Source organism: Lacerta agilis, chromosome 12 (genome assembly GCF_009819535.1).
Source record: "Lacerta agilis isolate rLacAgi1 chromosome 12, rLacAgi1.pri, whole genome shotgun sequence".
NCBI classification, from domain to species: Eukaryota; Metazoa; Chordata; class Lepidosauria; order Squamata; family Lacertidae; genus Lacerta; species Lacerta agilis.
In genome coordinates, this window is record NC_046323.1 from 51,360,632 (window position 1) to 51,388,018 (window position 27,387).

Consider the following 27,387-nt stretch of genomic DNA (forward strand, 5'->3'; position numbering starts at 1 on the left):
CTAACACAAAACCACACACTGCCCTTATCAGAAAGACCATGCACCAACGTATACCACACCTAACTGGGTGTAGTGAGAATCATATACAGACAGGCCCATTGATCCACGCAGACATGGCATGTTACCTACGTAAGCAAGAAATAAGCCCACACTACCCATATATGGGATTTCCATATCTTATGGCTGATGAAATGTAGTCCAAATATGATGAAATGTTCCTGTATGCTTTTGTATAAATAAGGCTCTTGCAGCCCAAATAATCATCAGACTCTTTCAACCCACACTGTTGTGAGACTGGTCATTTTCGCACAGGACGGGCTGGCTCCCGTCAGATGGTGCCACGTGTGTGTGACTTCGGACAGTCACGACGCCTTCGACAGGCTTCAGCGCTCACCTCGCCCGGCAAAAGGGTTTCAAGGCGCCTTATCATCCTTCGTGGATCTCCGGTGAGTTGCTCCCCCCCCCCATACCTTTAAAAATGGGGCTATCTCTCTCTGCACCACAGAAGAAATTTTTTGATGCATTGAAATTTCTCCTGGCTACTGACAGCCTTGTGGTGTTGGACGGAGACTTAAAACTTCTTATTAAAGCTTTGTCTACCCATTGCCCCTGGTATCGCCAAGACGGCTCCTGGGATTTAAAAGAATGGGACAAAATTGGACATTTCTTCTACACTCATTCCCAAGTAGACCTTTGCGTCCTCAACGCTTGGTGCAAAGTTTACAAGGCTATGTCTACCCTCGGCCCGGCCAATATTCTTTTGGCTGCTGCCCCCCCGACGATTTCTCCTTTACCAACTGCTCAAGTGTCCATATCTCCAGCCCTGCCCTCACCTCCTCTGCAGGCTGATGTGCTTCCCAAGGCCCCGGAGGTGTCCAATTCATCTGCTGCAGCACCCCTCCTGCCTTTTGATGTCTCTATGCCCGCAGCAATCCTCAATAATGCAGCCCAGGCTGCCCATCAGGCTGCTGTTGGCGCGCTTGCTGCAGGTGCTGCACCCCCCCCTGCTCCCGTCCTTTTGACACAACAGGACGTAGTCAATGGACTTACTGGGGAGGGCAATTTTCTAACCATTCAGCAACAACTGGGGCTTGATCCTTCCTATTGGGACGCCACCACTGCTGCAGCCCAGGAAGCACTGGTTCCTGTCCCTGATGAAACAACTGAAAAAGGTGGGCGTTGGGGTAGTGTCCGCCAAGGACCCTCAAAACCTTATGGGACATTTGTGGATCGTTTGTATAATACCCCTAAACGCCAAGTGCAGGATGAGGCAGCACAAGAAGTCATTGTCCGCCAGTTAGCGTTTGACAATGCCAATGAGGACTGCAAGCAAGTGTTGTGCCCTCTGTTGACTACCCCCAACATTGCAAAAGAAAAGATTCAGGAGGACTTAAATGTTACCATGATGCAAGCAGAGCTGACTGTTGCAAAGGAAAAGATTCAACGTACCTTGCCACTCACCTATTTGGGAATGGACTTAGTGGCAAAAGGCAGACGCCGTGCTCTGGCTCTTACTGGCATGGACTTACAAACAGTGTATTTGCCATTTTCCCAGGAAGAGGTTAACCATCTGATGATGGCTGCTACCCATGCCCAAATTACCTTTGCTGATTTTGTGGGTCACATCTCCAATAATCCACCTAAAGACCCTAGACTGTCTTTTCTGACTGGCCTTCGCTATGTATTGGATTCTTCCTTTTCCCCTCTCCCCCTACCATCTGCTCTTACTCTTTTCACAGGATGGTACCAAGATTCGGGGGGTGGTGGTGTGGGAGGAGGGGGGTGTCTGGCATAGCTTGTACACCACAGATCAGACCTCAGCACAATGCTCTGAGCTCACGGCGGTCATTCTGGCTTTCCAAACCTTTGTTTCTAAACCTTTCAACCTTGTGGTAGATTTTCAATATGTGTACAATTTGTTGACAATTTTGCCCTATATCACGCCTGCTATAAGATGATAATTTGTTTGCATTGTTTTCTGTTCTACAGAATTTGATTCAGCAGCGCAGTCATAAGTTTTATGTAGCTCACCTTTGGTCACATACACCATCCAGGGTATTTGGCTGAAGGTAATGCTCATGCTGATAAGGACTTGAGGCCTGATGTTTTCTCTCTGTTCACTGACTCTTTGTCTAGCCATTGGGTTTTTCACCAGAATGCAAAGGTTTTAGCGAAATCTTTTGCTATACCCATTTCTCAAGCTTGAGACATTGTGTCACAATGCACTGTGTGTTCTAAATCACCCACAGTAATACCTTTTGATGCAGTCAACCCTAGGGGCTCGCATCCCCTAGCGGTTTGGCAAATGGATGTTACCCACACCCCTGATTTGGCACCCTTTTCAAAGGTGCATCTCACTGTTGACACTGCCTATGGCTTTATTTGAGCGACCCCTCTGAAAGGGAAAAACACTCGCCACACTATACAGCATCTTCTGCATTGCTTTTCTGTTATGGGCAAAACCCCAGTCCCTGAAAACAGATAATGGTTCTGTTTATATCTCTCGTTCCTTTTCTGATTTTTGCTCTCTTAAGACCTTCCTTCACAAACAGTTGGGAGGCTGCTCGGCTGTGATCTCAGAAATGCCTAATATTGTTCACTAAGTGCTGTTTACTTTAAATCATCTGTTGTACCCTCATAATAGGAATCATACACCTGCGGAAGTTCATTTTCAGAAGGAAGAGGTGTTGCAATGCCCTTTTAGTGTCTTACAGGTTGCTTTCTGATCCTCAAGTGGAAAGGCCCAAACTCCCTGGTGTCCTGGAGACGTGATTTGCTAGCAGCAGCAGATACCACCATTTCTACAAAATTATGCTGAAGGCCGCCCCTGCCTTGCCCTGGACTGCGCTTTCTCTCTGCTGGACCACAGGCACCCCTGTGTGGGTGGATCAGTGGCCCTTGCCTAAGGAGAAGCTTGCAGTGGCGGACCAACTCATTGCAGAACTCATTGCAGAACAACTCATTGCAGAACAACTTGCCCTGGGGCACATTGAACCTACTATCATTCTCACCCTTATTGCCCCCCGCGAACATTGTGAAACATCACCCTCGCCGTACTGCCCTCTTGAAGAAAAACCGACGGCCGAAACCCTATCATAATATTTGGAGTAATAATATATTTGTTAGAGACATCACTCATTTTGCTGATATGTTAAGTTTTTCTGATTGTTGGCTATGTATGCATATTTCTCCTCAGTCGAGATGATCTGGCATTTTATTGCATGATATTCCCATTAATGAGTCTAATTTTGAGTCCTATTGTTTTTGGTTTAATCACAGTACAGTAGATTCTTGGGACACTATCCTTATTGTAATCACAGTTACAGGTGGGTAGCCGTGTTGGTCTGCCATAGTCAAAACAAAATCGAAAGTTCTTTCTAGTAGCACCTTAGAGACCAACTGAGTTTGTTCCTGGTATGAGCTTTCGTGTGCATGCACACTTCTTCAGATACTCTCTTATTGTAATCCTTATTGTTAATGGCTCCTTTTGCTTTCTTAGTGTCACCACCATGAGCGGTAGGCCTAAGGTAGCAATGAATTTACAGGGATCTCCACCGCCTCACCAACTGGACAGAGGCTTTGTTTAATTTCCCCCATTTTAGCTTTGAAATTGATTAATAATGAAATGTTAGAAATTAGGGAGATCGCTTTATATATTCGTTATGCTTTAAATATTATATTAGCTTCTAAGGAAGGAGTTTGCGTTTTAATACATTCTCATTGCTGTATGTATATTTCCAATCAAAACACCTAATATTTCAGCCACCATTAATTACATGGAAGAAATGATTGCCCTTAATCCACTGAATCCTCCCGATGGTTTTGACCCTTGGGAGTGGCTAACATCTTGGCTCCCCAATGGTGTCTGGTTGCGGAAATTGCTTATGATTATTGTATTGATTATTGTTTTATTAATTGTGATTTGCTGTTGTATTCAATACCTTCCCTCCCTGCTTACTCAATGCATGGCATGGTGGACCAGGCCTCGCCCCCCCTCACTAGAGAGGTCTACATAGCACGATTCTGATTGAAGCACTCTCATATAAAACCAAGTAAGAGGGGATGTAGGGAAACTGGCCGCGTTTGGGCGTACTAACACAAAACCACACACTGCCCTTATCAGAAAGACCATGCACCAACGTATACCACACCTAACTGGGTGTAGTGAGAATCATATACAGACAGGCCCATTGATCCACGCAGACATGGCATGTTACCTACGTAAGCAAGAAATAAGCCCACACTACCCATATATGGGATTTCCATATCTTATGGCTGATGAAATGTAGTCCAAATATGATGAAATGTTCCTGTATGCTTTTGTATAAATAAGGCTCTTGCAGCCCAAATAATCATCAGACTCTTTCAACCCACACTGTTGTGAGACTGGTCATTTTCGCACAGGACGGGCTGGCTCCCGTCAGCTGCACACACCTTGAGCTTCTGAATAACCAGCGAAGGAGAGATTTGTAAGGTATGTGGAGCCTGGGTTGTTTAGGGCTTCAAACACTAATGCGAGCACCTTGAATTGGGCTCGGAAACGAACAGGCAAACAGTGCAGCTGTTTTAAAAGGGGGGGGGAGCACATAACACCGGTCCTGAGAGATCTGCTGCATTGGCTCCCGGTACGTTTCCGAGCACAATTCAAAGTGTTGGTGCTGACCTTTAAAGCCCCAAATGGCCTCAGTCCTGTATACCTGAAGGAGAGTCTCCACCCCCATCATTCAGCCTGGACACTGAGATCCAGCGCCGAGGGCCTTCTGTCGGTTCCCTCACTGCGAGAAGCGAAGCTACAGGGAACCAGGCAGAGGGCCTTCTCGGTAGTGGCACCCGCCCTGTGGAACGCCCTCCCATCAGAGGTCAAGGGGATAAACAACTACCAGACATTTAGAAAATACCTGAAGGCAGCCCTGTTTAGGGAAGTTTTTAATCTGTGACTTTGTATTGTATTTTGATATTTGTTGGAAGCCGCCCAGAGTGGCTGGGGAGACCCAGCCAGATGAGCAGGGTATAAATAAATTATTATTATTATATGAGATCTAAATGGAAACCCAGCCAGTAATCTGGAAGGCTGCGTTTTGGACCAGTTGAAGTCATCTTCAAAGGCAGCCCCATTGCATCAATCCAGTCTGGAAGTTGCTACGGCATGGGGCATACAAGGGGCTGTCGCTGGCAAACCAACTGGAGAAGGAGAAAGGCAGGAATCCAGGCCTGCTCCTTGCAAGGAAGAGCAACCCCACCGACAGCAGCCTGGTTCCTCACCTCCCAGATGTGGGAACTTGGGGGCACATAATGCCTCTGTCTTTTCAGGATTCAGGTTTAGTTTACTGGCCCACATCCAATGGGGTGTGTGGGTTAAACAGTATCTATGTTGCTGCAAAGAATCTTGGGGCTGGTTTGCATGGATCTAGCAAGTCATTAGTCGTGGGAGGGAAGGAATATAAATCTTGGCAAGCGCAGTGCCAAAAAGCTGAAGTAAAGTGGGGCGAGGGGAGATACCTGAGATGAAGAGTAAAAAATCCCAGCTTTCTCTGCTCTGTGTACATTCCATTGATAGTGCAAGTCATTTTGAAGCCCAGAGAACTTTCTCCTCTCCCCACTGTCGCATGATCAGCCCATGGTAGGGTTGCGATGCTGGCTCCCAACTCCCATCATCCCCAGGCAGCATGGCCCAATGGTTAGGGGGTGTTGATATTTGTAGCTCGTGTTTCTATTGGCAACATGTCCATGGATGCAACGATGGCAGCCAGAATATTAGTGGCAAGAAATTGGAAAAATGAAGCAACACCTACGGTAGCAGAGTGGCAAGCCCTAATGATAGAATATCTACAGCTAGCAAAGATGACCGGGAGAGTAAGAGATCAGTCAAAACAGAATGGATATAAAAATGGATAATATTTAAAGAACACCTAAAAAAATTATTGTAAGAATAAGAGTCTCCTGGCAGAACTAGAGTGATTCTTGTAAATAAAAGGTGGAAATGATACTATGTTTGGACGTACCAAAAGAATTAGGTTAATTTGAGACTATGCATTATAAAGGAAAGAATGGATACGGTAAATGAAAATATTTGGAAGTCTTTTTTACCTAATGCACAGTAATGTTCTTTTTTGTGAGTTTGTATATATGATATGGCATTTATGTATATGAAATGTATAGTATTTTCTTGTTTTTTTCCTTTCCTTTCCTTTTCTTTATTTTCTCGCTTTGTATTAAATGTGGTTGCGATTTGATATTTTTTAACTCAAATCAATAAAGATTTATTAAATACTATAGTTGTAACTCGACAATACCTGGAGGGGTGCCAGGATCCCCAGCCCAGTTGTCATGTCAATTCTCTGTGTAATTCTGAGAAGATCCCTATGTTGGCCTGTTTGAACAAGTGGTGCATGATGGGACAGGTTGAAGAGAGGTCTTAAACCAAGACCACATTCATACCATACATTTAAAGCACTGTTTGTTGTTGTTGTTGTTCAGTCATGTCCGACTCTTCATGACCCCATGGACCAGAGCACGCCAGGCACTCCTGTCTTCCACTGCCTCCCATAGTTTGGCCAAACTCATGTTAGTAGCTTCGAGAACACTGTCCAACCATCTCATCCTCTGTTGTCCCCTTCTCCTTGTGCCCTCCATCTTTCCCAACATCAGGGTCTTTTCCAGGGAGTCTTCTCTTCTCATGAGGTGGCCAAAGTACTGGAGCCTCAACTTCAGGATCTGTCCTTCTAGTGAGCACTCAGGGCCGATTTCCTTGAGAATGGATAGGTTTGATCTTCTTGCAGTCCATGGGACTCTCAAGAGTCTCCTCCAGCACCAGAATTCAAAAGCATCAATCCTTTGGCGATCAGCCTTCTTTATCGTCCAGCTCTCACTTCCGTACATTACTACTGGGAAAACCAAAGCTTTAACTATACGGACCTTTGTCGGCAAGGTGATGTCTCTGCTTTTTAAGATGCTGTCTAGGTTTGTCATTGCCTTCCTCCCAAGAAGCAGGCGTCTTCTAATTTCGTGACTGCTGTCACCATCTGCAGTGATCATGGAGCCCAAGAAAGTGAAATCTCTCACTGCCTCCATTTCTTCCCCTTCTATTTGCCAGGAGGTGATGGGACCAGTGGCCATGATGACCTTAGTTTTTTTGATGTTGAGCTTCAAAAGCGCTGTTATACCACTTTAAACAGTCATGGCTTCTCCCAAAAATTCTGGGAGTTACTGTTTAAGGGATCTGTTTGGAGACCTACCCCCAGTCACCTCCCAGAGCTACAATTCCCAGAGTTCCCTAGGAAGATTGATGGTTAAATCACTCTGGGAATTGTAGCTCTGGGGAGGGGGAACAGGGCAAGCCTAATAATTCACAGCACCCTTAACAAACTTCAGCTCCCAGGAGACTTTGGGGGGGGGAGAGAGAGAGACTGTTTCAAGATCTGTTTAAAGAGCTTTAGATGTGTGGTGTGAATGTGGGCTAAATTGTTCTGGGTTTTCTTTAAAGCTTACCCTTTCGGAAGATTCCTCCAGAGTGGGAGGTTTGGGAAAGGAATGCAACATTTCTTCAGTATCTCATCGGACCTGTCAGCCCAGCTGGCTGTTAAATGGCTGTTTTTGCTCTTTGATGTCGTAGGGTGGGACTTGGCACATCAAAACTTGTGTGTAATTGGGGAAGCATTTATTTATTTATTTATTTTTGAAGATTTTCTTGATTTACATAAGTGTGTGCCATGTCCTTGCCGACAAAGGTCCGTATAGTTCAAGCTATGGTTTCCCCCAGTAGTAATGTATGGAAGTGAGAGCTGGACCATAAAGAAGACTGATCGCCGAAGAATTGATGCTTTTGAATTATGGTGCTGGAGGAGACTCTTGAGAGTCCCATGGACTGCAAGAAGATCAAACCTATCCATTCTGAAGGAAATTGGCCCTGAGTGCTCACTGGAAGGGCAGATCCTGAAGTTGAGGCTCCAATACTTTGGCCACCTCATGAGAAGAGAAGACTCCCTGGAAAAGACCCTGATGTTGGGAAAGATGGAGGGCACAAGGAGAAGGGGACGACAGAGGATGAGGTGGTTGGACAGTGTTCTTGAAACGACTTGCATGAGTTTGGCCAAACTGCGGGAGGCAGTGGAGGATAGGGGTGCCTGGCGTGCTCTGGTCCATGGGGTCACGAAGAGTTGGACATGACTAAACGACTAAACAACAACGTACAATGTCCCAGGAAGCATTCTTTTATCTGCAAGTGAAGGGGGTGGAATCGCCCTGCATTTTGAGTCCCCATCTTAAACTCAAAAAGACTTGTTCTGTCGAGGAGAGCAGACCCTGAATTTCATGTCCCAGCACAAAGGAGGTGGAGGAGGCAGGCCTTGGGCATCTCTGAGGTCCACTACTGCTGCTTCCCGGCACAGTGAGGAACAGCTTTTGTAGGGGGGCTGTGGCAGGCATAGCTGTCAACCCTCCCCACTGTTATAATAAGGGAATTTTCCGCAAAAAAGAGGGAAAGGTTGACAGGTTGTAGTGGCAGGACTGGTCCTACTGAGAACATGGAGAGAACCCTGCCCATCTACGGCAGCATCCAGTTCTCATGGTGGCCAAACCAGATACCTTTGTGAAGCTTGCGAGCGGGACCTGAGTGCAACAGCACTCTCCTGTGGGGTTAGCCTGCGGATGGGACGGCCGGTAATCCTGGAGTCCTGCTCCCACCGCGCTGTGAAAAGGGTCCGCTGGCTGGAATCTGAAGGTTAAGCTTGTGAGTTCGTAGTGTTGATGCCTCGGAAGTTTCTGCGCATGTCTGTGAGTTCCAAAAGGTTCCGGAAAGAAAAAGAACTAACCTAAACGATGGCCAAAACTGAACGGCCAAATAAAAGGTTTTAAAGTAAAAACGAAAATGAAATAAATACAACGGAGACTGCAGTCTGGTGAAGAAGCCTACTGCTACCCTGCGTGGTTGGTTTCAGTTTCTCTTTCTATCTGTGCTTGCCACGCAACGATGTTCTTACTCGGCTTGCCTCGCGCTTTCTCCACACCACAAACAGGGAGCGGCCACTATTTATTAAAGGGTCAACCAACGTCATAACAAGCATAACAACCAATTACAGTCCTGTTACCGGGCTGAGTTTAGGCGGGAAGAAGACTAACGACCATTACCTTATTTAAAGTTAGAGCCTTTTTTACCCGCGGAGGGATCCATGCAGTGAACTGCCCGTCGGATCCCTTTTTTACCCTTCCTTCCAAGGCGGAAGGATCTTACCAAGTAAGCATAAACAAGCATAAATAAACATAAATAACCACAGGTGCAAAAGCACCTGCGAAACATATTCCCACACTCTCCCCTCTTCTGATTCCTAGCAACTGGTCTACTGAGGCATACAGCTTCTGACAATGGAGGTAGAACATAGCCACTGTGGCTATGAGCCAGGGTTAGCCTTATCCTCTCTCCCCAACCATTCAGGTCCCCATTGCTGTTGGGGAAAGGCTGTAGGTCACGAGTAGAGCACCTGCTTTTTGCATGCAGAAGTTCTCAGGTTGAGCCCTGGCATTTCCTGGTGAACTGCTGCCAGTCGGTGTAGACATTACTGAGCTTGATGGGCCCAATGGTCTAAGGCAGCGTCCTATATTCCTGTTGGCGAATGATGCTTCTTGCCTGGCCTCTACCTCTTGAGCTTTCCTATCTTCGGTGATTTATCAAGTAAGCTTTCAGCAGCTCTCAGAGCCACAACAGGTCTTATTGCTCTCCCAGGAGGCATCACGCTCGGGTCTCTTGGAGGATTTGTCTTTGGATAAAACAGCAAAGTCCCAACGGGCAGCAAACCCTCGCTGTAGCCGGGTCTTCTCTCTCCAGTTTGTTGGCAGGGCTGGAATGCTGATTGGCTGGATTGCTTCAACCACGAATCTCTTGAATCATTAAAAAAAGATGCCCCTGGTGACAGATTTGGTTCCCTCTCTTAAATAGGTGCATGGCACAAATTTGTTGAATTCCATCATTCTCGCATATGCCAGCATGGTGCCTTCCAGGTTCTTTTGACTACAATTCCTGTTGGTCCTATCCAGCACGGTGAAGGCTGGCTTAATTCTGCAGATGCATTTAACCCCAAAGACTGCAATTGGATGATGCTCCGAATCTTCCAGTAGCTGTTTTGCTTGTCTATAATGTCCCCTTGAACTCTGATGATGCCTCTTGCTTCCTAGATGGAAGATCCGCAGGCATGTTTAAGTAAATTAGCATTGTTGCTCCTCCCCGTTTTGCTTCTGCCCCCTCCCACATCCGGCATGTGGCCCTTGGAACATTGCCTGGAAGGGAAGGTGGCCCTCTGGCTGGGAAAGGTTTCCTGACCCTTTGATAGAACAGCTCTTGTCCTGATGATAGGGGCGGAGGAAGCCGCTTGGCCGCCCGGGGCGGCCAACGTGGAGGCACCCCCCGGGGGGCGAGGCGTTGCTCTGCAGCGTGCATTTGTCCTGACGCAGAGGCGAGGGGTGGGCCAGCGAGGTGGCATCACGCTTGTGGGTGGTGTGAAGCCCCTCGCTGGCCCGCCCCTCCCCGCCCAGGGCCCATCAGCAGGAAGGGAGAGCGTGCGCTGGCTGAGCACGCCATGCCTAGCGAGGTTTTTGCTGGTTGGCGGGGCTTGGTTTGCTCCCTCTCGGCCGGCGCGCACTCTCCCTGCTGCTGGGCCCTGGGTGGAGTTGAGGGGCGGGCCAGCGAGGGGCGTCACATCACCCACCCACCCCTCGACTCCATTCAGGGCTCAGCAGCAGGAAGGGATAGCATCCACTGACCGGCTTGTGCTCTCTCGCACTGCTCGCGCTTTCCTTTTTTAAGCCTAATGGGAGCGGTCATTCCCTTATTTTATTTATTTTACTTTTTTGGCACTGGGGTGGGCCCTGGGCGGAGCCGTCATGCTTGTGGCTGGTGTGATGCCCCTCCTTGCTGGCCTGCTCATCGCCTCTGTGCGCAGCTCTGCTCAGGGCCCACCCCAGCGCCGAAAAAACCGAAAAATAAAAAATAAAGGAAAGCACGAGCCGGCTGAGAGAGAGAGAGAGAGAGAGCGCACAAGCCAGCCACTGCCGTGTGAGGTTTTGGGATCGGCTGGGAGTCGCCGATCGCGAGGGCGGGGCCCCGAGTGTCACCCCTTCCGGGGCAGTACCCGGGGCAGACCACCCCCTACGCCCCTCCCATTCTCTGCCCCTGCCTGATGAATCCCTCTGACCTCTGGCTGGCTGAATCCCCTTGAACACCAAAGCAAGCTGCGTGTCAGACGCACAATTCAGGGCACACCGCTGCTCCTGGCATTCCAGTTGGGGACTCCGATGAGCTTGTGCCAAAGCTGGCGAGAAGCTCTCCTTTGCTGGAGGGCTCAGCTGGGTCTCTTTTGACACAGTGACCGCACATGACCCCCCCGCCTTTCCCCCATCCTTTTTATAAATTGCATAAAAGGGTTTTAAGGGATTATATGGGTGCCATGCAGAGGCTGCTCCCAACTAATGTCCTAAGCCCTGGGCATGGATCTGGCTTGCAATTTCTCTCCTTGTGAAAGAAAATAGAAAATTCTTTCCAGTAGTACCTTAGAGACCAACTGAGTTTGTTCTTGGTATGAGCTTTCGTGTGCATGCACACTTCTTCAGATACCTTGTTTTTCTGTTTTTTTCAGTAACTCCAGTTGAGAGTGGTAAATGGTTTGCTTTTCCTTGTAGAACTCCTGCCAAGCTGGGTGAATCCTAATAGAGTTGTCCAGTACAGAGAGTTCCTCCTTTATTATCTTCTGTTTGGAGTACAGAACGCCGATCAGATGTTTGAGCAGCTTCTTGGAGAGAGTGCAGCATAGTTTCTTTGCATATTCAGTAGGATAAGTGGATTGTAGAGGGTTCTTAATTCTAAGACCCTTGGGTATAATGTCCAGGTTCTTGCATTTACTTAGAAAGAAGATGTCTGTCTGTATATGTGCCAGTTTCTTGGTGAGCTTGATGGACTTCCATTTCATGCGGCTCAATGTGGTGCCTTCCATAGTTCCAGTTACAGGTGGGTAGCCGTGTTGGTCTGCCATAGTCGAAACAAAATACAAAATTCTTTCCAGTAGCACCTTAGAGACCAACTGAGTTTGTTCTTGGTATGAGCTTTCGTGTGCATGAACACTTCTTCAGATACCTGAACTCTTTCTAAAAAGGGAAAGTACTTTGGCCACAAAATACCAAAATTCTATAGCAAAAAACTTACTGCTTACGTACACAAAACCTTTGTCCGCAACAACCAGCTCTGTCTCTCTTTTGAAGGGCGAGTAATCTTTGGTTTTGATGTTTCAGATGGTGGCTCAGCTGTGTTGCAGAGTTATTGGGGCTGTTTGAACTTTCTTAAGCACCACAGGATAGTTGGCATAGAACTACTTGCAATAAATTAGCCCAGAGATCAAAAAGGCGCAGATTAACCTAACGCAGGAAAACCTTTCCTAGGTTGCAATGCTTTGGGGGTTAGGAGAAATGACTACTGAAAGGGAGGTGGACACGATAGAGGTGTATTAAAATTAGGCATGAACGGAAGAAAGTGGATATTCTCCAATGGTGCCACCCATTGAAGCTGAATGTGAGAAGATTCCAGACAGTGCTTCTTCATGCTGCACAGAGTTAAACTATGGAACTCGCTTCCACAGGAGGTTGTGAGGGTCACCAACTTTGGATGGCTTTCAAGGAGGATTAGACAGATATGTGGAGGAGAAAGCTCTAGATCAGGGGTGGCCAACTCCCAAGAGATTGCGATCTACTTACAGAGTTAAAAACTGGCAGTGATCTACCCTCTTTTTTGGGGTTCAGGTCAAAGTTGTTCAGCTTTTTGGGGGAGGAAGAAGGCCCTTTTTAAGGCATTCAGATTTTCAGATTTTTTTAGGGAGAAGGAAAGCCCCAGTTTTTTGGGGATACAGGGCAAAAATATTGAGCTTTTTTTAGGGGAGCCAACGTTGTTGAGCTTCTTTGGGGGGGCAGTGATCTACCACAGACATCCAGTGATCTACCGATAGATCACAATCTACCTGTTGGACATGTCTGCAGTCTAGATGGCTACTAGCCACAATGGCTATGTTCTGTCTCTGTTGTCAGAGACATTCCGCTTCTGCATACTAGTTGCTTTTCTGGCTTCCCACTGGGGCATCTGGTCAGCCACTGTGAAAACAGGATGCGGGGCTAGACAGGTCTTTGGCCTGATCCACCCACCTCCTTTGTGAACACGCTGGGTCGCAGCCTCTTTACGGAACCAAAGACCTCGCTTGAGGGCCAGAATCCGGCATGACTTCAGGATTCTTGCTCAACATCCTTAGTTCCCGGCAGTTTTAGCCAATTGCTAATTCTGGCACCAGAAGTGACTGTGTGTTTGTGTGTGTGTGTTTTCTCTTTTTAGCGCTGGGGGAAAGTACCCAAACTACTTTACGGCACCTTTTTCTGACTCTCCAGCTTCCACCCTCCCTGACACCTGGTTAGAGGAAAGCCTGAGCCAGGATCTCGGGTGATCGGCCAGCAATCCTGGTCGCGGTTCCAACAGATGTTTCTGCTGCTTGTATTCACCTCTCCAACCCCCCCCCCCATAGCCAGTGCCAGCCTGGTCCCCATCCAGCATGTTGTCACCCGGCACTGGGAACACTGTCCTGGCTACACTTCACCGCACGTTTTTGTGAGAGAACAGCCGGGCCATGTGTTGCGAAGCAGCTCTGGGAGAAGGAACAGGGAGGGACCCCGTGTTCCTGGTGGGTTGGTTTGTTTGTTTTTGAAGGCTTCCTTCCCAAAAATTAGTTGGGCCCTTAAGCCGTGTCAGAATCTGGGTGGGCTGCAGGTACAGTGATATTGGGGAGGGGAGCTTGCAGGCTGCTCTCCAGAAAGGACTGGGTGGAATAGATGGTTGAAATATGGTTGCTGTTTTGCGTATGTGTGGCTCCTTAGCACTTCCTGCTTTAGAGAGCTTAAAAACCAGTGATTCCCAAACTTTTTTGGGCCACTGCCCCCTTGGTTCCATACACTCATCCCTCCCCCTGACCATCAGGTCCAGTCGTGTCCGACTCTGGGGTTGCGGCGCTCATCTCGCTCTATAGGCCAAGGGAGCCGGCGTTTGTCCGCAGACAGCTTCCGGGTCATGTGGCCAGCATGACAAAGCCGCTTCTGGCGAACCAAAGCAGCGCACGGAAACGCCGTTTACCTTCCCGCTGGAGCGGTCCCTATTTATCTACTTGCACTTTGATGTGCTTTCGAACTGCTAGGTGGGCAGGAGCTGGGACCGAGCAACGGGAGCTCACCCCGTGGCAGGGATTTGAACCCCCGACCTTCTGATCAGCAAGCCCTAGACTCTGTGGTTTAACCCACAGCGCCACCTGGGTCCCAGAGGTGGCCAATTCCCAAGAGACTGCGATCTACTCACAGAGTTAAAAACTGGCAGTGATCTACTTCCTTTTTTGGGGTTCAGGTCAAAATTAGGAATGAGGAAGGTCCATTTCTGGGGGGTTCGGGTCAAAGTTGTTGAGTTTTTTCAGGTTGAGCTTTCTTTAGGGGAGCCGCAGTTGTTCAGCTTCTTTGGGGGGAGCCGGTGATCTGCCAGTGATCTATTGCAGACGTCCAGTGATCTACCGGTAGATCACGATCTACCTGTTGGACATGCCTACTCTACCCTATAAAGAGCATTGTTCAGAATAGCAGCTTGCATGACCTACTAAGGAAGATAAATAAAATGCAAAACAGTAACAAGGAGTTGCTCATTTATTAAATCTAATTACAGCTACTTAATTTAATCAAGTTGACAAAATTGAACTTAAATCAGTGGCATCAGCTTTTCAAAGTCTGATGGTCATGTGCATTTCCAGTGCCCCCTTGCCTCTTAGTGCCTCCAGGTAATCCCACCACTCCCCCAGGGGATAATACTGTCTCCTTTGGGAACCACTGGCTTAAACCATTGCATTTACCCATGAGTGAGGCTTCGTCAGGCTTCTCCCCCCCCCTTGCTTCACTCCAGATGTTTTGCGCTACAGTTCCCATCAGCCCCAGTAAGTGCAGGCCACGTCCAGGGATGCTATGGCCAACTACCTCTGGAGTGGGGGGTGTCACTAGCTTGGGGAAGGCTGAAGCACACCTTTCATACTGGGCAATTGGGAAGAGATCGAGGCATGCAAGTTTGAACTCCAGCTTTTAATTTTGAACGAGGTTGGTTTTGCAACAGGGCGCGCCATGCAAAACCTTCATTATCCACTCTGAAGTTACGTTAAAGTTGCAACAAAACTCTTGTGTGGAGTGCTGCTATTCAATAGTCCAACAACTCGGGCCCATTCCCTAATCTTGACTCCTTTACACCAGGTTTTTGTTGTTGTTGTTCAGTCGTTCAGTCGTGTCCGACTCTTCGTGACCCCATGGACCACAGCACGCCAGGCACCCCTATCCTCCACTGCCTCCCGCAGTTTGGCCAAACTCATGTTAGTAGCTTCAAGAACACTGTCCACCCATCTCATCCTCTGTCTTCCCCTTCTCCCAGTGCCCTCCATCTTTCCCAACATCAGGGTCTTTTCCAGGGAGTCTTCTCTTCTCATGAGGTGGCCAAAGTACTGGAGCCTCAGCTTCAGGATCTGCCCTTCCAGTGAGCACTCAGGGCTGATTTCTTTAAGGATGGATAGGTTTGATCTTTTTGCAGTCCATGGGACTCTCAAGAGTCTCCTCCAGCACCATAATTCAAAAGCATCCATTCTTCGGCGATCAGTCTTCTTTATGGTCCAGCTCTCACTTCCATACATTACTACTGGGAAAACCATAGCTTTAACTATACGGACCTTTGTCGGCAAGGTGATGTCTCTGCTTTTTAAAACACCAGGTTTTACTTCCTGGCAGTTGCATTTCATAGCTGCTAAGGGTGCTTATTCCTCATTGGGTTTTAAAAAAAACAAAACAACCCATTTTTCCAAGGGTTCATTTTTACTCAAACCTCTGGGTTTCCATAAACCTGCTGCTGCCTTCCTCTTTATGCATGGATGGTGCTGTTGAGGCTGTTTAAGGAATAGCACACAAACCTTGGGCACTGGAAATAGCAGGAGGGATATTACACACCCACTGGCATTCACGGATATGGCCAGGGGTGTAGCAAAGGGGGGGGCGGGTCGCCCCGGGTTCCATAATGGAGGGGGTGACAAATTATGAAGAATTTTTTTTGAAAATGCCTGCTCCGAAGGTCTTATCTTACTATACTAGGGATTATATAGCTATATATGAAATTTCATGCATATTGGTTAATATCTTGACCCTCCTCCACCAAAATAGCTGTTCACTTGGCTGTTTTCCTATGTCATAAAGGCTGAAATTTCAGTTCAGAGAACACTTACTGTTTCCAAGCCTAACCCTGTGGAAAGCCATCTAATTAGACTTTGAGAGGTTTTTAGGAGGTAATTTAATTATTGTTTGATTTTATACCAATGTTATGTATCTGGTGTTAGCCACCACGAGCCCGACTTTGGCCGGGGAGGGCGGGATATAAATAAAAGGGTTTTTTTATTATTACTTGTTATTATTCCTTTGTAAGAAAATATGAAATAATGTAAAACCATTTTTTGCAGGGGGGGAATCAATGGGGTGGGGGTTGACAAGAAATTTTCCACACTAGGTACCACCTGACCTTCCCATGCCTGGGGGGGGGTGACAAACAATTTTTTTGCCCCCGGGTACCAATTTACCTTGCTAGGCCCCTGGATATGGCATACATGACATGATGCCAGATCGTTGCTTGAGGCCATGTTGTGTCTGAGCCTCAAGATTACTGACGCAGGTCTCCTTCTCCTCCTCCTCCCCAAAGGTTGACTGGGAATGAACCCCTGACCATCCTCCCTCTGACTTCAGAAATGGAGGAAGCTGCCGTCAAAGCCCATTACAAAATCTGTGACCGCCTGAAGCTGGAGAAGAAGCAGCGGAGGATGTGCCGGCGAGATCCCGGTGTGGCCGAGACCCTCGTGGAGGCCATCAGCATGAGCGCCCTCGAGTGCCAGTACCAGTTCCGCTTTGAGCGGTGGAACTGCACCCTCGAGGGGCGCTATCGGGCCAGCCTTCTGAAGAGAGGTGAGGGGTCGGAGGAGGGAGGGAGGGAGGGAGGGAGGCAGTGGATTGGAGTGGGGGAGCCTCTGGGCCGAGAGCCAGATGTGGCCCTCCAGGTGTCTCTGTCTGGCCCTCAGGGCTCTCACAGCTTGGGGGTTGGTGGTGGGATGACAATGAGTGGTTGGAGGGAGAAGAGGGAGCAGACTGGGAGGAGGAGGTGTCAGAAGCTGAAGAGGCAACAGGGCTTAGTGAGCTGGGAGAATCTGTGGTAGAGAGAAGTCCAGAATCAGAGGGAGAAGCTGAAGCAGGAGAGGCTAAGAGGCAGAGATGAGTCTGGTTGGTGAGGAATCACGGGTGTTTCCCTCTCCTGCTGCAAGAAGCTCCCCTCTCCCCATATCTCTCAGGGACCTAAAGGGTTGAGGAGATGTCACCTGACTCACCCTGTTGAGGAACATTGGGAGACGCTACTCTAAGCAAAAGCTGGTTCCCCTTATGTGCATGGAGAATACTCTTTTTTTCATGATTCTGGCTTTGTCTGCCATTTAGAGGGGGGCAGGAGCTAGACAGTGCATCAACGTCTCACCTTCAGTTATTAGCAAACTTATTACAGGTTGGTAGCCGTGTTGGTCTGCCATAGTCAAAACAAAATAAAAAATCCTTTCAGTAGCCCCTTGGAGACCAACTAAGTTTGTTCTTGGTATGAGCTTTCGTGTGCATGCACACCTCTTCAGATACACTGAAAGTGTATCTCGTACCGAGAACAAACTTAGTTGGTCTCTAAGGTGCTACTGGAAGGAAATTTTATTTATTTTATTTTTTTTAGAAAACCTATGTTAGTCAGCCTTTTCTAGCTTATGGAATTTCATTTTCAGCAAACACTGTCCTAATGCTTCCATGCACACTCTGTGGGCCGCAAGGGTGGTAATAATAATAATAATAGTAGTAGTAATAATAATAATAATAATAATAATAATAATTTATTACTTATACCCTGCCCTTGTGCCCGGCCCTCCCCAGCCACTATGGGCGGCTCCCAACAGAATATTTAAAACGCAATCAAACATTAAAAACTTCCCTAAGCAGGGCTGCCTATCTAAAAGCCAGATAGTCGTTTATTTCCTTGACATCTGATGGGAGGGCGTTCCACAGGGCGGGTGCCATCACCGAGAAGACCCTCTGCCTGGATCCCTGTAACTTCACTTTTTGCAGTGAGGGAACCGCCAGAAGGCCCTCGGAGCTGGACCTCAGTGTCCGGGCCGAACGATGGGGGTGGAGACGCTCCTTAGAAACATACAGCAAGGCTTTTAAAAGGTGTAAACCCACACCCAGTGTGTGTGTGTGTGTGTGTGTCTGTGTGTGTGTGTAGCTGTGTCGGCTTAACCAGTGCCATCCTCCTCTGGGTAACGACGCCGTTGTCCTTTGCAGGTTTCAAGGAGACGGCCTTTCTCTATGCCATCTCTTCGGCAGGACTCACGCACGCCATGGCCAAGGCTTGCAGCGCCGGGCGGATGGAGCGATGCACCTGCGACGAGGCCCCCGACCTGGAGAACCGGGAGGCCTGGCAGTGGGGCGGCTGCGGCGACAACCTCAAGTACAGCAACAAGTTTGTCAAGGAGTTCCTGGGGAAGAAGTCCAACAAGGACCTGCGAGCCAGGGTGGATTTCCACAACAACCTAGTTGGCATGAAGGTGAGGCTGTGCAAGTGATGGAGGCAGTTGTTGTTGTTGTTTATTTTGATTTATGTACTGCCCTATACCCGGAGGTCTGAGGGCAGTTCACAGAAAAGATCAACAGAAAAACTACCATATATATAATCAAAATGAAAACAACAACCCAATAACCCTCCCCCAAGAAAGAGCCACATTTTATTTATTTATTTTTAAATGATATTTATTAAAAAAAAATCCAAAAACCACAACATATACATACAAAAAAGAAAAAAGAACAAAACTACAAAACAAAACATTCTACAAAAAATAAAAACAAAGATAAACTATTATTAAAAATCTCAACTTTCTTCACATCTTTGAGTGGACTTCCTCCTGTTTCCCCTTATTGCGTCCCTTACAAAATATTTTACGTAACTTCCCAATTTAAATCAATCACATATTTTAAAAATAATCATAAACAAAAACATTTTCTAAATCTATTTCTAAATTCTATACTCTCCTAAAAATTCACATTATTTAGTTCAAATTATATATATGACAGCCTATCCTTTTCTTCAAATAAAAACCTAACTTTAAATCTTACAATACTTTTTTAAATACAATTTAAATTTTCCCCATTCTTTTTCCACCGCTTCGATTCTCTGGTCACGGATTCTCCCGGTCATTTCTGCCAGCTCCATATACTCCAACATCTTCATCTGCCATTGTTCAATAGTAGGTAGTTCTTCCAACTTCCAGCTTTTGGCTATCAAAACTCTTGCTGCTGTTGTGGCATACAATACTAAATTTCTATCACATTTCAAAATGTCTTTACCTAAAATGCCTAATAGAAAGAGCCACATTTTAAAAGGGCATAGCATGTCAATCAGATCAACCAAAGGCCTGGTTTTTTGCCTGACACCTAAAGGTGTATAATGAAGGCACCATGCAAACTTCCCCAGGGAGAGCATGCCACAGATGGGGAGCCACTGCAGAGAAGGCCCTGTTCTCATGCTGCCACCCTCTGGACCTCTCGAGGAGGAGGCACATGAAGAAGGGCCCCAGACGATGATCTCAGGGTCCAGGTAGGTTCAAATGGAAAGAGGCAGTGCTTGAGGAGAAGGCTGTCAATGGCTTCCAGCCACAATGGCTTCCAAGCTCAGAAGCAGCAATGCTACTGAATTCCAGTTCCTAGGAATCGCAGGTGCTCAAGTCCCGTGTGCGGGTATCTTGTTGGTCAACGTGGCTCTCCCCAATCTCTAGACAGAGTTGGCAGGTCAGGTTTTGCGTCTAAGTCCAATTCTCCCCTTGCCTTTGAGGTGTTGCTTTGGAGAGAACTTTGTAGTGTTCCCAAATGGGACTTTTTTGCGGGAAAAGAACAAGCACTGTGGGAATCTGGTGCAGCTCAAGTGGGGAGAATGGAACGGATCGCACTCCAGCAACTCGAGAATCTGATCGTTCACCTTATCTCCACCCCGGCCCTCCAAAAAAGTGGCGCCCTGTATCGGAAAGGCCTTGTTGCCACTTAGGCTTTCGTAACAAGTGCAGTAGAACCCCAAACTTAAAGGCTGCTATAAGCTGGTTGAAGTCACTGAGATTCTGTTTCAGTGCAAACAAAGAGAGCCTCCATTGGGTTGGGGGGGGATAAAGGGGAGGGGAACTGACCACAGTAAGCTGACACTAATAAGATTTGGGTTTGAGCAGTGTGTTAATCAGACCTGAGAAGATTCGCAGGAGTGTTGCTATGGGAACGGCTTTGGGGCGTGGGCATGGGTGTCTGGGCAGCTTTTCTGAGACAGAGAGCTGTCGGAAATGTTCTGTGCATGCACAGATCTAGAACCTGCAGGTTCTTGCAGAACGGAAAAGCTGGCATTTCGGGCAAGGATCTTGATTTGGGTTCTGTCCTATTTTCCCCCCTTCCTAGCACAGCCTTTCTTGGCCTGGTGTCCTCCTCCAGGTGTTCTGGACCACTGGCTGGGAATTGTGGGCCAAAGCATCTTGAGGGGTCCAGGTAGGGAAGGCTGGCCTCAAAGCTCAGAACTTGTGTGGATGGAGAGCATGTCCCATATGAGGGTAGGTTAGGTGAGTAGGTGCAGCTGCTGGGTTACCTTGGGCTAGTCACGCTTCTCTGAAGTCTTTCAGCCCCACTCACCTCACAGAATGTTTGTTGTGGGGGAGGAAGGGAAAGGAGAATGTGAGCCGCTTTGAGACTCCTTCGGGTAGTGATAAAGTGGGATATCAAATCCAAACTCCTCTTCTTCTTCTTCTTCTTCTTCTTCTTCTTCTTCTTCTTCTTCTTCTTCTTCTTCCTTCTTCTTCTTCTTCTTCTTCTTCTTCTTCTTCTTCTTCTTCTTCTTCTTCTTCTTCTTCATGTGGATTTGAACCCTGGTCTCCCAGGACCAGTTTTGATGCTCTTACCCCTATACCATGCTGGTTCCTCTCCACCTAGCTCCTTAACTGTGAAACTAGGAGCCATGTGACCCTATACCAGTAACCCCTGTCTCCCCACACTTTTCTCTGAGGATTTTGGCTCTTTGTTGTTATTAAAAAGGCAAGTTTGTAGCTCTTAAGCTTAGAGTGATGCTTCCAAGTGGGCTGGACATGTCTTGGTTAAATTACCAGATGGATGTATGTATGAATAGAGACTTCCCTTGGGTATTTTGCATAGCTCCCAGCCTATGACTAGCCAGAGAGACGGATAACAAGCGCTCAATAGAGTTTATTCTCCAAGATCGACCCTGAGTTTGAGCAGTGGTGATGTAGAGATGCTTGCTGTATGCACAGATTAAATTCTAATCTAGGGGTGCAAGAAACAGTCAAAGGAGATTTAAGACCTGTCCTAGGTTTTGCTGTCATTCCACACCCCCTCCCAGCACAATTCTCCACTCCAAATCTGTTTCCTTAGCCCTGCGGCCGCCATGCTATGGGCCCATGGTGGCTTGGTGAACCATGCCCTGTTGACCTCTTGGTCTGCTTAGTTAGTGGCCAGGTCCCATCCCACTTCAAAGGTTTATCTGTTAACTGACAAAACTTTCCCTGTTCAGAGAATCCTGGGCATTGTCTCTTGAGGGGACTGAGGAATTCTCTGGCTCTGTAACTTCACACACAACAATGACTCCCAGGTGATAATTAGGGAGTCTATGCCAATTTCTCTAAGCTTAAGTTTGGTTTCCCACATTCCCGTGCAATTTATTTTTTAAGTCCTGAAAATCCACCAGCCTTTGGGTGCAAATTTCTCCTAGGACGCCCGTCGTTGTACGTAACCTTTCCTAAAACGCACCCATTGGCAAAGCTGTTTTCTGGATTGGAATGCATTTTTTTTGGGGGGGGGTAAGTTTTCACTTTTTTATCTCGAACATATGCATTTCTATGGATGTTGTTGTTGTTCAGTCGTGTCCGACTCTTCGTGACCCCATGGACCAGAGCACGCCAGGCACCCCTATCCTCCACTGTCGCCCGCAGTTTGGTCAGACTCATGTTAGTAGCTTCGAGAACACTGTCCAACCATCTCATCCTCTGTTGTCCCCTTCTCCTTGTGCCCTCCACCTTTCCCAACATCAGGGTCTTTTCCAGGGAGTCTTCTCTTCTCATGAGGTGGCCAAAGTACTGGAGCCTCAACTTCAGGATCTGTCCTTCTAGAGAGCACTCAGGGCCGATTTCCTTGAGAATGGATCAGTTTGATCTTCTTGCAGTCCACGGGACTCTCAAGAGTCTCCTCCAGCACCATAATTCAAAAGCATCAATTCTTCGGCGATCAGCCTTCTTTATGGTCCAGCTCTCACTTCCATACATCACTACTGGCAAAACCATAGCTTTAACTATGGATGTTACTTGGCTGGAAAGCCAGCATTGCAAAATTCGGAGAAGTGTCCATTTCCAAGCGTGGCTGTTTTTTTTGTTTTCGGTTCTCGTATATTTTTCTGGTGGTGCAGATCTGGTAGGTTTGCCGTTGGAAGCTGAGCTGCATCAAATGGTCTTCCCCATCCTTTGTGACGGTTGAGAAAAACGCTCTAGAAATAGGGAGGCCTGAAAGTGTCTTCTCCATTGCCCTGGCTTGGTGGTCTCTCAGCAGTATGGAATGTTGTGTTTTCCATTACACACACACACACACACAATCTTGCTGCGCTTCAGATCGTAACGGCTCTCCTGAGGCTCAATAGACTGGTTTCCACCTCCCGACCCTTTGAGCTATTGGCAGGCGGGATTTCTTGCTGCTTTGGGCACAAGGGGAACCTTTTTCCTGACCCCGCGCTGGAGAATTTCTGAGTGACGCAAGTCTTCCAGGGCCATGCTTGCCACCCGGCCCACCCCTTTGCCGCCGCTTTAAAAATTTGCTTCCCGGTGAAGATTTCATTTCTCCTTTTCCCCCCACACCCACCTCAGCTGTGTCTCTTTGCCCCAGAAGAGCGCAAGAATCTCCCTCTCTGACCCCTCTTGTGCCCATTTCATGCCTCGCTCAAGCGCTTACGATATGACCTCAACGCTGGTGACAAGGCCAGCTTGTATGGCACGGTGTGTGTGTGTGTGTGTGTTTGTGTTTTGAGGTAATTAGCCAGAAGGACTTGGCCAAGCTCCTTCTTTCTTCTCTCTCGGTGAGGGGAGGAAAAAAACAAGCCTAAGAATTCTGCAGCTTATTTTTATTTATTTTTTTAAATGTAAGAATTCCCCCCCCCGGCCCCTCCTGACAGATCCATCCCAGTTCATTCAACTATTCTTGGGAATGGGATAGTGGAGAAAGAAGCAGGAGTGAGAAACCACAGACCTCCCTCTCTCTCCCACCCTCCAGGCCTCCCGTGCTCCAAGGTTGCTGGATGGTTTTCATGTATATTAAAACGAGCGGCTGTATAATTCTAGCAATGCGCCCCCCCTTCTCTTCTTTCTCCCCCCGAAAAAAAATCTCCCCTCGATTGCAATTCTCCCTTTTGTGTCCCATTAATGAAAAGTCAGAGTGTTAGCACACTTGATTTTGTTCCACCAGGCCAGAGTTAAGTGATGTTTTAATTAAATCTGCCTCTCTGCCCCCCCCCCCCGGCCTCTTGCCCATGTTTCTCAGCAAAGTATCATTAAGCATAACTTTCTGACTACCTCTCTGGAGCGTTGCTAAGTTCCTTAATCCCCCAAAGGACTGACCCCTTCTTTCTTTCTTTCTTTCTCGTTCCCTTCCACTCCACCTCTCCCCCCCCCCCCGGTGAGGTATGTCTGTTCAAGCGTGTCTTACAAATCTGAGGGGCACCATGAAAGGGGAGGCTGTTACCCTGGGCAGGATAATATCCATGTTTGCCCTTCCCAGTCTTTCTGGCTTCATCAGAAGAGGAGGAGGAGAGCCTTCTGGATCAGGCCAATGGCCCATCTAGTCCAGCTTCCTGTTCTTACAGGGGCTGACCAGATGCCCGTTACGGGAAACCCACGAGCAGAATTCGAACACAAGAGCCCTCTCCCCTCCTGCGGTTTCCAGCAACTGGTACCCAGAAGAAGCATTGCTGCCCCTGACCGTGTAGGGGAGAGCACAGCCATCCTGGCTAGTAGCCCCTGTGACAGCCCTCTCCTCTATGAATTAGTTGAGTTGTCTTTTAATTTCATCCGAAGTGTGGGTGCTTCCACAAAAATACTGATTTCTTACAAAGGAGGAGCAGGTTTTCTAACTAAGAGAATGGAAATCGTATGAATTATACCAGTTAAATGAATAGTCAAGGCATTGGGGGGCGGGATAACTTTTCAACCCCTGTTTTGAGTTTCCCAGAGACATCTGGTTGGTGACCAGTGCCGGATTTACATATAAGCTAAACAAGATATAGCTTAGGGCCCCACTCTCTTGGCCCCCCCCCAAAAAAAAAATTAAAGGGGGAAAAACTGGATGTACATTTCCAAAATACAAGATAAAAAACAAATAAAATAAAACCTACATGCAGCAACAGTGTTTTGTGTTGTGTCGGCTCCTAGGATGTAAGTAATGGGCCCCCCCTGCTAGCCTGCTCCCTAAAATATCACTGGTTTGCTCCTTTCTATATATAGGGTGCCTACATTCTGCATGTGCAAATGGCTTTAGATACCTATTAGGTCCATAAATTACCATATAGCATATATTCAACACAAAAAAACAGTGACGGTTTGTTGTTGGCAAAGGACAGCTCTACATATAAAGGGCCCCATTACCTTCAGTAGCTTAGGGCCTCATCCAACCTAAATCCGGCCCTGTTGGTGGCGATCCTAGACGTAATGGCTCATTGGCATGATCTAGCCAAGGCTATGCTTCTCTTCTTATGTGTAGAGTTCTGGGAACCTCTTGTCAATGTTAACAGAGAACGCTTGTCTTTGTAGCTCTTAGAAACACTCTTTTTAAAAAAGGAAAGAGGGCACATTGTTCATTTGCCTGGAAGCCTGAACTCAGTCGATCCCAACAGCACCGTTTTGCTGCCTGCTCGCTTGTGCCTTGCCCGTCGTTAACGCTCTGTTCCTTACCTGCAGGTGATCAAAGCTGGCGTCGAGACCACCTGCAAGTGCCATGGCGTTTCCGGTTCCTGCACCGTCCGGACTTGCTGGCGTCAGCTCTCCCCGTTCCACGAGATTGGCAAGCAGCTGAAGCAGAGGTACGAGATGGCCCTCAAAGTGGGCAGCACGACCAACGAGGCCACGGGCGAGGGTGACATCTCCCCGCCCAAGAAGTCCATCCCGGGCCACGGCGACCAAATCCCACGGACTACGGACCTCGTCTACATCGACGACTCGCCCAGCTTCTGCCTGGTGAGCCGCTACTCGCCCGGCACGTCGGGCAGGAAGTGTTACAAGGACAAGAACTGCGAGAGCATCTGCTGCGGGCGGGGGCACAACACCCAGAGCCGCGTGGTGACCAGGCCCTGCCAGTGCCAGGTCCGCTGGTGCTGCTACGTGGAGTGCAAACAGTGTACGCAGAGGGAGGAGGTCTACACGTGCAAGGACTGATGCGGCAAGCGAGAGGGGTCTTGCACGCCAGCGGATCGCCTTTGCTGATGATGGGAGAGGGCCCACCCAGGGAGGTGAAACAGGGTTTGAAAGGGTGTTTTTTCACGGTTGACTTGAGAAGCGATTGCCGAGATGATGTAAGCACTTTGTAGGGTACAGGTGACCCCCCCAACTCTTGCCTTCTTGTTTCCTCGACCTTCTGGCCCCCTTCTCTGCAAACCCAGCTGATGCTTCTGGAGGTCCAAGTGCATGGAGACAAGTGCCTATTGCATGGAGTCCGTATCGATTGTTTGTGCGCCGTTGCGAAAAATGCAACAAAATAATTTGTGGTGGCTGAGATGGGATTCCTAGCTGTTTCCCCTTGTCACTGCCCTTCACGAAACCTTGGCTGAACAAGGCATTCTCTTTTGGGTAGAGAACCTTCTGGCCTGTAATCTGGATTGTCCTGTTTGTTCCATGGCTGGCCTGACTGTCTTCAGATCCATGGTGAGGAATGAAAAAAAGCACACACACACACACAATTTTATGAAGCTTTCGATACCAAAATTGTATCCAGGGAATGGGTGGTGACGTTGGACTTCAGCACCTCCCCAAGGAGGAGAGTCAAAGTTTAAAAAAGTTACATATTGGGAATCTCCTAAAATAGGATGTTTCAATGTGACCTGCTTGATGGAAGGCGGTTGTGGTTCCCCAACGTGGAAGGTTTGGTTTGACCATCTCCACTTAGAAGCAGACACTGTGAGATTTCCTTCCAAATGTCAAGACGTCTCATTGCATTGCCGCACTTCATTCCCCCTCTTACTTCTTGTCACCTTCACAATCTACTTTTGCAAATGATGAAAACCACTAGAGGCCTCCTTAAACCTTCCCAGGGACACACCAGCACTCTGTAACTCCTTATTATTATTGTTGTTGCTGTTTTTTATTTTGTACCTCTTATTGCTCCAAAACTCGCCCTGTGGCGGCTGCCTTAAATTCCAATACGTATTGAAATTCTGACTTCTGGACATGCAGTTTTGGCAAGTTGCCTTCCTGATTTTATGGAGAAACCCTGTTGCCTTTTAGGCTGCAATGCTGCTTTGACCTTTCCTCGTAAGCTGTTCTTGACCGGATCGCACAACCCCGACTTACTCTTACATCTCTTCGGATCTCATTCCAGTTACACTCAACGGCGGTAGTGGTTTATACCGGCACAGATCTCTGTAAAGATCTTTGTAACATTTCCCTCCTTAAGCCGCTAGATTGAGGCATCGTGCATTTTCGAAATCAAATACAACAGCAGTTCTGACAGCGGTGCAAATATTGGGTTCTGAGTGACTGACTGGCAACCATCAAGAGGGGAAGGGAAGCCTGACAAGAACCAACAGCAGTGACCAAAAGCAAAGGGTATTCTGGGCTACTTGTGATTCCTCTATTGCTTTTTAGAATTGGAACGTTACAAATATGCTGACTTTGGCTGCGACGATTTCCCTCCTTCAACAATACTACTTGGATCAGAAGCGGCTAGCTAACTTCTTGGCAAAGTGCCCACTGTAGGCAGTGATAATTGGCATTAGGCATTTCTGATTCTCCAGTAGTAGCATTTTTTTTTTAAAAAAAAAAAGAACTTTTTTTTTTAAAACCTCTTGACCTGGTTTTCAGTGGGGAGCTGGATAAGAAAAAAAAACGTTCTGCATGGTTTCCGTTTGTGTGCCTGGGGCTGTCCAATCTTCGAAGGAAGCCCTCTCTATCTTCCCCCCCCCCTTTACTGCCGCTTCTCTAAAAATAACAATAAAAATTAGTAGCCACTCGC

At 47.7% G+C, this 27,387-nt stretch overlaps 1 protein-coding gene across 1 annotated transcript in view; it reads left to right on the plus strand.

The window, feature by feature from the left end:
- WNT9A (Wnt family member 9A) overlaps positions 1 to 26,102 on the plus strand; it is a 64,586-nt gene extending 38,484 nt beyond the window's left edge. Inside the window, exons 2-4 of the mRNA XM_033165895.1 lie at positions 16,772 to 17,031; positions 18,433 to 18,695; positions 25,122 to 26,102. Of these exons, the coding sequence (XP_033021786.1) occupies positions 16,772 to 17,031; positions 18,433 to 18,695; positions 25,122 to 25,595 (997 nt within the window). The 3' untranslated portion in view covers positions 25,596 to 26,102. The remainder of the gene's footprint in view (positions 1 to 16,771; positions 17,032 to 18,432; positions 18,696 to 25,121) is intronic.
- Positions 26,103 to 27,387: the final 1,285 nt, after the last annotated feature.